Below are 8,875 nucleotides of genomic sequence, written 5' to 3' on the forward strand. Positions count from 1 at the left end.
ACTTAGCACTTATTACGTGCCACCTTTTATGATTAACTTCTTTTTTACCAAGTGAGTTGTATTTCCCCAGCTGGGGTGGAGGACATCATAAGAGCAGCAACAGTGTTTCATACCTTTTAGTATCCTGGGGGCTTGCAGAGTTCCATGTATTAACAGACACCCAATAGTCACTTCTGTTTCATGTGATTAAGGCTCATCTTCCAACTAGACTATAAACTTCCAGAGAAAAAGAACTGGACTGTGCCTGTTTTTTGCATACCTTTTGATGCCCAGATGTTATGGTCTGAATGTTTGTGTCCCCTCAAGATGCATATGTTGGAAACTAATCACCAATGTGATGGTATTGGGATGTCATTAGGTCATGAATGTGGAGCCCTCATGGATGGGATTAGCGCCCTTATGAAAGATGACTCAGAGATCCCTCACTCCTTCTACCATGTGAGGTTACAGGCAGAGGTGCTGTTTATGAACCAGGAGGTGGGCTTTCACTAGGCACTGAATCTGTTGGTGACTTGATCTTGGACTTCCCAGCTTCCAGAACTCTAAGAATCTTAATGAATTTCTGTTGTTTATAAGACACCCAGTCTATGATATTTTGTTATAGCAGACCAAATGCACTAAGACACCAGATCAGGGCCTTAATATGGTAGGTGCTCAACAAATATGAGATGGTCAATGAACGTAAACATTCCCTTTTTCTCTGGGTCTCTTTGCTGAGGCCAGACTAATGCTTCATAAATTGATGGAGAGAGAGAGAGACAGAGAGTGTTTTGCAGAGAAATGAATTGCAGCAATGAATAATCAGCACAGGATTTTTTTTTAAAGACCAAAGCTTTTATTCCAATCAGGAGTCATTTACTTTTGGAAGCTATTTCTCTGAGTCCTTTGTGAAGAGGACAGCCTCAGTGATGCTCTCAGTGATGTAATCTATGTTGTAGGAATTGATACAGGTGAAGTTGATCCGTCCATTCTTGGGGATGTAGATATGCTTTTTCTTGATCAAGTATTCCACCTGTTGGGCTGGTGATGACCATAGGGTCTCAGATCCTGAGGTGGCCACCTCTAGCTCCCTTCTAGCCTAGGGTGAATTATGGAGGACAGGGAGTGTCAGCCTTTCTGGGGATCCAGAAGAATCTTTAAAGCAGCTCTACCTTCCTCAGGAAAGGATCAAAATCTGGGGTGAAGCTAGGGACTGGTCACCTAGTCCATGAAGTTTATGCTCAAATACAAGCCCAAATACAAGGTCAGAAAGGGGGGAGCTGTCCCTTCCTAGACACTTACAGTTGAGTCCAAGATAGCTATGGGACCCCTTCTGCTCAGTGATGTGATCCCAGGAGCCTGGGGTACCCAGGAGCCGGAGCTTCTCCTTCACTTTTTCCTTGGTCATCATGATGTTCTCTACAACCCCTTCCAGACTCTGTTTCCTGCCAAGAGAAAGACATCAAGAAATTAAGAGAATAAGGTCTCCCCGTGCTCTCAACCTCCTCATTGCCTTTCCCCTCTTCTCCCTTCAAAAGTGGTGGAGCCAGGCATCCACCTGGGATGGTTATAAATGGGAGGGGGTTTCAGCCCATATTAATGTAAGCAAGTGAAGCAGACTCTCAGGCAGACTGCCAGAGTAGCAGGCCCTTGGTGCTTCCTCATCTCCTCCTGCAATCTGGGAATGCTCAAATAATTCAATAATAATTTGACCTGTGTCCAAAAAGAGCATCCTATTACCCATTGCCCCAAGGCTGGGCAACCCTCAGCATAGCCGCTGCCACTGGTACACAGTAGCTCCTCAGTAAAGAGTAAAGAAGCAATGTGGGGGCTTCCCTGGTGGCGCAGTGGTTGAGAATCTGCCTGCCAATGCAGGGGACACGGGTTCGAGCCCTGGTCTGGGAAGATCCCACATGCTGCGGAGCAACTGGGCCCGTGAGCCACAACTACTGAGCCTGCACGTCTGGAGCCTGTGCTCCGCAACAAGAGAGGCCGCGATAGTGAGAGGCCTGCGCACTGCGATGAAGAGTGGCCCCCGCTCGCCGCAACTAGAGAAAGCCCTCGCACAGAAACGAAGACCCAACACAACTAAAAATAAATAAATAAACTTATTAAAAATAAAAAAAGAAGCAATGTGGGCAGGAAGAGAAGCAGCCACTGCATCCTGTGAGTCAGCAAGTCTGTGGGTATCCAGAGGCTCTGCCCACCCGTCCTGCCCCACCCCTCCCCCTTACCATTCTCCCTGCATAGCCGGGTTACAGAGGACAGAGGTGATAATGCGAGCACCCGTGGTAGGAGGGTTAAGCCACAGGGCCCGCGCGAATTTCATCAGCTGCGAGAGGACGCGGAGCAGGAGCTGGTTATTGAGTGCCACCACCGCGAGGATCCCCACTCCTTCGTCTGCAGCATTGGGACAGACAGCCTGTCTCAGCGCCCCCTCTGCCATTCCAGGGCCGTGCCCACAGTCTCTGCCTCTTGCCTTGATGAAGAGAGGGATGGACTGCGGCGCCCGCCACCCAGCCCAGCCAAGCTGGCATCCACGCCCCGGGAAGCTGCCACAGGCTCCGCTTGCAGGAAAAAGTAGCCACAGGTAAGAGCCTTAAAGGTGGAAGGGACTTGAAAGATCACTAACTCCCACCCCTTGTCTTATAGTGGAGCAAGCAGAAGCCTGAGAGGCGTGAAATGAGTCAGCTAGAGTCAGTTTTGGCAGCTGAGCTGAGACCATACCACAGAACCTGACTGGTAGCTCAGTGCCCTTCCCTTCTGCCACCGGTGCCCCCTCTGGAGGCCTGGGCTCTCTCCAGAGGGTAGGAGATGTTAAACGGGTCGCTCGTGCCCAGGGTGGGGCACCACCAGGCCTTCCCTTCTCCTCCAGCCCACGTCATACCATAAATACCAAAATTCTTGGACAGAGACTGGCTGCAGAAGAACTCAAAGCCTTGAGACACAAAGTATTGTAAGAATCTAGAATCTTCTTCCAGGTCACCAGTAGCTAAACCTTGATAGGGAATGTCAAAAAATGGAAATATCTGCTTGCTCTGTAGGAGAAAGGAGAATGAGAAAAGGAAGGGACTGATGGAGGCACGGGAGGTGGTGAGAGGGACGGGAGCCAGGCGGGAGGGTGGGCTCACCTTCATGACGACCATCAACTGTGTCCACTGACCCTGTGTCAGCTTGCAGTTGCCGATGTTCCCGATCACGAAGATACAGCCGTGCGGGGCCCGCTGCGGGTAGAGACTCTCTCGTCAGGCGCTTCCTTGACCACGTAAGTCGTGGCACCAGGACATTGGGAGGAGACGTGGTCCTCTGTGTTGGTTCCTACTAAAGGGCTACTAATCCAAGCCTAGAAAAGGCCTTGGTGATTGAAGGGGGCGGGGAAGGAAAGGAAAACTGTGAATCAAGTCTCGGGGGGTGCATCTGAGCGGGCACATCTACCTCCACCACATCGAGGAGCATGCTGGGGTCCAAGCGCAGCCGTGCAGAGTCCCAGAAGTTGTGTTCATAAACTGTAAAGCCCATGTCCTGGAAGACGAGTCCATGTGGTTCTGTGGGAAGACATCCCCCACCAGCTGGTACCCGGCAAGTGGAAAGATGGAATCAGACACACCAGAGAGTGAGCCTGAGGGGGAGGGTCAGTGGCCGAAGGCAGGACAATAATAGGAGAGGGACAAGCATACCTTGGCTCGTCCACCATGTTTCTCATGACAGAGAGTGAGAAGGACAACAGTGAAGATTGCAAATGGGGTAGGAATCAGGAACAGGGGACGGGGGTCTGCTGTTGCCCTCACTTGCCTAACACTCACCTTTTTGAGAAGAAATGATGTAAACTATTTGAGAATCCCGACGCCAAGTTTTGAGGAACTGGGCCCCCAGTTGGAAAGCACTGCTGTCACCTACCGTGTGCACACCCCCTGCCTGCCAGCAAAACAGAAGCAGAAGTAGCACCTGCAGGCACTGATGTTTCCCAGAAAAAGTTGGGGAAGGAGGGTCACTTCCTCATGGAGGTCAAAGCAACATTCTCCAACACATACACCTCTGTTGACGCATTCAACCAGATTTACCGAGCACCTACTATGTGCCAGACACTGTAGTAGGCACTTGGGATGCATAAGGGAACAAAAAGAACACCCTCCACCCCCATGGTGCTCATGTCCATACCAGGCATGGGCAGCCTTTGTCTACAAAGGGCCAAGTAGTCAATGTTTTAGGCTTTCAGGCCATATAACTACTCAACTCTGCCTTTATAGCAGAAGGCAGCTCTTGACAAGGCAAGCAAATGATGATGGCCATGCACCAATAACATTTTCTGGACACTGAAATTTGAATTTCATATAATTTTCATGTGTCCCAAAATATTATCCCTCTTTGATTTTCAACCATTAAAAAAAAAAAAAAAAAGAGTGATGGTGATACCAGCCCCACTTCAGATTCAGATCATCCCCTTCTTAAAAGAGCTTGCACATATCATCCCCTTCTTAAAAGAGCTTGCACATGATCGTGTGGGCTGGTGCGAGAGCCCTGGTTTTGGGTCCTGATCCTGGCTCTGCCCTCCAGTGACCAAGCTTGGGACTCTTTGAGCCTCAAGGGGCCCCTCCAGGTTTCAGGTTTATGATTGTACATCCCCGATCCCCAATCTCCGCTCCTTGTGTCTCGGTGAGTAAGGAAAGGGCCCTGTTTCTCACCCTGTTCTCCATAATGACTTGGCTGTTCTTTCCAAAGAGGAGGTTCAAGGAGGCCTGGATGAATGATTTCATGCCCATCACTGGCGTGTACTCAAAGTTCAGGGAGGGATCCTGGGCGATCTGCGTTCGGGTCTTGCGCACGACAGAGGACACCCAGGGTTGGCCTTGGCTGGTCATGCAGACTGTGAGGGTAAGGGAAGAGGGGGCTCTTAATGCCCACCTCAGCATCTGTGAGTTTGGGCTCTTCAGAAAGCCCACAGATCTGTCCTGCCTCTCTTGGGGCTTTGGGAAGTCACCTAGGAAAAGACAACTTTCCTTTTCTTTTTCCCCTTTTATAAAAACAATGTGTTGTTAGTGAATGTATCTAATTTTCATCTCTTTAAAAAAGGCAACAGAAACCTATGCCATTTAAAGGACAAAAATGATAGACAACGTGAGAGTTGTAGGTACATGAGACTGAACAAAGGTGACACTGACTTTCACCACGGCAAGGGCTGGCTGCATCCCCGAACAGTCCATTTTAGGAGCCATTCTCAGTTCAGGAGCGGAGGAGGGAGTGGGTAGAATGTAGAGGCTTAAGAAAGTACAGTGTCCTCGCAGGCCCCAAGCGTAGAGCTGGGGGAGAGGATACAGCTCTTACCAAATCCTGGGAAACCCGCAGAGAAGGGCAGAGGGCACAGAATGACCCAGGAGGTCTTCTGCTCTTTTACCCACTGGGCAATTCTGTTAACAGGAGCAGAGCTGTCTGTCTGGGGAGGCTTGGGCTCTCTCCCGATACGGCCCTCCTAGAGGCAATGATGGTAGACTAGGTCTCACACTCCAAAACTACGAGGTACCTACCTTTATAGGCCAGGAACATCTTGTTAGGGTGGTCATCTTGTTTGTAGGTCTTCAGCAAGCTGCCTTCTAGCTTCTGGGCTAGGGGCACATCCGTGAACACAGACATCGTCGAGGGAAAGTAGAGCCAAGGCTATGCTTCCGCTCTCAAAGGCTTCTGCTCTGCAGCATTCCTCCAAGTCTGGACCCGACAGACCAGCCTCTTCCCAGAACCTTGGCAACTCCAACGCAGAGGCTCCGGACAACTGGTCACCAGAGCGACAGAACCCCACCACTCACTGTCTCCGCGGTAGCCATCCTCCAGGGCTACGGGAATACTGCAAGAAAACGGGGGAGAACCCTCTGAGACAGGGGGCCGGGGGAGAGCGTAGGGAGGACCTGGAATTCCCAGGCACCTCTCCCTAACTCACTGGCTCCTCTAGTCACCTAATCCAAAATAACAAGTCAGCCCCTTAGAAGATGGGGCAACGCAGGCAGCCGTGAGCCCGCTGAGGGCTCCTCCTGCAGATGGGAAAATCTCTGACCTAGCAGTAACATGAGTCGAGGGATAACATTTTAAAAGCTTCTACTTTCATTTTGCTCAGGGCTCCAGTTCTTTTTTTTTAAACAGAAAGAAATCACTGTTTTCATCTACAGTTATTTTCATAAAGAGTCCTATGTTTAGAACGGTATAATTTGCAACTCTCTAAGCCAGTCCTATTTCTCTGTTATTTACAGTCAAGACTTCTACATTTGCAAACTGTTTCAGTGGTGGCCGAGCAGCAAGTGTCGAAGGCAGAGGTCAAAGGCGGAAAGCGTTGGCCCCTGCAGGATCAGTCTTGCATTTTGCTTTCTTTCTTTTTTCCAAATGACTTTGTGATCCTTGCAGACGTTGTTGGTATCTCACTCAAATACCTTTGCCAGCCCTGTTGGTGGATAAGGCTTATCTTTCGGATCTACCTTCCAGATTGTCCTTGGCAACAGGAAACCACCTGGCAGGTTACACCTCCATCAGCATCACTTACACCCCGAGGACTGCCCGATCCTGGCATACAAAAAGCCAGCCCTCTTGCCTTGGAGGATGCATGTGGCTCAATTTGCACTTCAGGGCCCATCCTCCAATCAGGCCAAGTCCCCCATCCTTGCATGGCCCCCTCTCCTTCACAATCCTGCTTCCCTCACTTCCTTACAGGTTCCTCCTACAGGGCACTCCCTCTGAAAATCATGTGCCCCAAATCTCTGTCTCAGCCTGTGCTTCCAGGTAACCTGCCTTGAGACAATGAGAGTGGAAGTTATCCTTATTATTGTAGAAAACTTTAAAATGTCAAAAAACAATCACAAAGAACACCAATGTCCTACAATCAATCCACAACCACAGTTAACATTTTGGTGTACCCCCCTCTGGTTTCTTCTCTAAGATGTTTATATTTTAAGATGATGGTTATTGGGACTTCCCTGGTGGCGCAGTGGTTAAGAATCCGCCTGCCAATGCAGGAAACACGGGTTTGATCCCTGGTCTGGGAAGATCCCACATGCTGTGGAGTAACTAAGTCCGTGCACCATAACTACTGAGCCTGTGCTCTAGAGTCCGCGAGCCACAACTACTGAACCTTTGTGCCACAACTACTGAAACCTGCACACCTAGAGCCTGTGCTTCGCAACAAGAGAAGCCCGCGCACCGCAAGGAAGAGTAGCCCCCACTTGCCGCAACTAGAGAAAGCCTGCGTGCAGCAAGGAAGACCCAACGCAGCCAAAAAAAAAAAAAAAAAGATTATGGAGATCAAAATTGCCGTGTCATTTTTCATCATACTTTTTTTCACTACACATTTCAGTTGTGAGAATTTTAACATCTGTGCCAATGAGAACTTTTCATGCAGCACGTAATAAAAAACCCAACCTAAACTAGCTTGAGAAAGAGAAGGAATTTCTTGGCTCTATAACGGGGCAGGCCAGGGTACATCTGACTTCACTCATCGTTCAAGCCAGAGCGTTATGACTTGTCAGGGTTCCAGCTCCATTTTCTGTGGTTCCCTTGGCTCTGCTCTTCTGGATGTTTCTCCTTTGTTCTCTGGCTGACTCTGGGCATGGGAGCAAATGCCAATGTAGCACATGTGCAGAGGAAACGCATTTGAGGAATTTACATTGCAGCTCTATTTGCAAATAAACTAAATGCCAATTACTGAAGGAATGTTTACATTAATAATGGGATATCCATATAATGGAATTCCATGCAGGTGTTAAAGGCAGCCCTACGTGTACAAATGTATAAAAATATTCAAGACACATCATTAAGTAAGAACAAAGGAGGTACAAATAGATAGCAAAGTGGGGAATATTTGGGGGGATATATCAATAAAAGATGCATTTGCATGTATATGCATAGAAAATCTCTGGAAGGGTGCATGAGAAGCAGGTAACTGTAATCACCTCTGCAAAGTGGAACAGGCTGGCTGGTGAACAAGGGCAGGGAATAACCCAGACTTGCTTTCCACTGGACACCACTTTGTCCCTTGGAAATGTTAGACCACCTGCGTATGATTTGTCATTTAAAAAGTGTTTATGTTTTCAAACAATGGCTGCAGCCTTTCCAGACGTTACATCCTCACTATCCAGGAGAAGAGAAAGCGTCTCTTCTCTTGGCTCCTGCAAGAACGAGGAAGTTTCCTTCCTCGAAGCCCCCAGCCTCCTTTCTCTGGCTGCAGTGGGTCACTGGCCCATCCCTGACCAAGGATGGGATACTCTGGTGAGTGTAAACCAATCACCTAGAGCTGAGGGAGGGTGTTCATCCCTCCCAAACTGCACAGCTAAGAATGGACAGAAGCATTCCCTAAAAGAGATGCCAGGTGTTCTCAGAAATGGGAGAGGGGAGAAGGGATGCTGGGAAGGCAGTCAGAGAGTGTTCGCTGAATCATCCATTCCCAAGGCTTAAGAACCACTATGTTTTTTGTTTTTTTTTTTTAATTTTGGCTTGCAGCGCGGGCTTAGTTGCCCCACAGCATGTGGGATCTTAGTTCCCCGACCTAGGGATCTAACTCACGTCCCCTGCACTGGAAGGTGGATTCTTAACCACTGGACCACCAGGGAAGTCCCCAAGGACCACCACCTTTAATGGCTATTTTTATGTGTGTTGGCTTTGTGCTTCCAAACCTGTTAAACATCCACGGTCCCCATTGTTGTCTCAGCAGCAGAGGGAAGCAGGGAAGGCTCCTTTCTGGTCTACCCCAGGCTACGGAGAGTGACAGCATGTGGGGAGTAACGGAGGGGGCGGTCGGCTTGTGCCTGAGGCTCTGCCTGGAAGCTGATCAGCCAATAACTGGGGATGGAGTGTTTGTGGCCCCAAGTTCTGACCATTCCTAGGGTGTTCTTGCATGACTCTGGGGCTAACACTCTTACGTTCA

The 8,875-nt window shown here is 49.2% G+C and overlaps 1 protein-coding gene across 1 annotated transcript; it reads right to left on the reverse strand.

Annotated features, from left to right (window-relative positions):
• Window positions 1–822: 822 nt before the first annotated feature.
• On the reverse strand, window positions 823–5,703 carry GOT1L1 (glutamic-oxaloacetic transaminase 1 like 1). The gene is made up of 9 exons (XM_036838968.1): window positions 5,502–5,703; window positions 4,662–4,843; window positions 3,783–3,894; window positions 3,415–3,524; window positions 3,111–3,203; window positions 2,867–3,017; window positions 2,214–2,379; window positions 1,282–1,424; window positions 823–1,020 (listed from the first exon to the last, which is right to left on the reverse strand). Exons 1-9 carry the CDS (start codon window positions 5,605–5,607, stop codon window positions 869–871), a joined length of 1,215 nt encoding a protein of 404 aa, XP_036694863.1. The 5' UTR covers window positions 5,608–5,703; the 3' UTR covers window positions 823–868.
• Window positions 5,704–8,875: the final 3,172 nt, after the last annotated feature.

The sequence above is a fragment of the Balaenoptera musculus genome, chromosome 21, assembly GCF_009873245.2.
Source record: "Balaenoptera musculus isolate JJ_BM4_2016_0621 chromosome 21, mBalMus1.pri.v3, whole genome shotgun sequence".
NCBI lineage: Eukaryota > Metazoa > Chordata > Mammalia > Artiodactyla > Balaenopteridae > Balaenoptera > Balaenoptera musculus.

What these genes read in the sequence shown, in the direction of transcription:
- GOT1L1 (XM_036838968.1), bottom strand. Translation starts at nt 5,607, where the DNA reads ATGTCTGTGTTCACGGATGTGCCCCTAGCCCAGAAGCTAGAAGGCAGC. An exon ending in CCGGCTATGCAGGGAGAATG is followed by an intron (nt 1,425 to 2,213) that starts GTAAGGGGGAGG and finishes TTCTCTTGGCAG; the next exon opens with GAAACAGAGTCTGGAAGGGG. An exon ending in TAGCTATCTTGGACTCAACT is followed by an intron (nt 1,021 to 1,281) that starts GTAAGTGTCTAG and finishes GGTCATCACCAG; the next exon opens with CCCAACAGGTGGAATACTTG.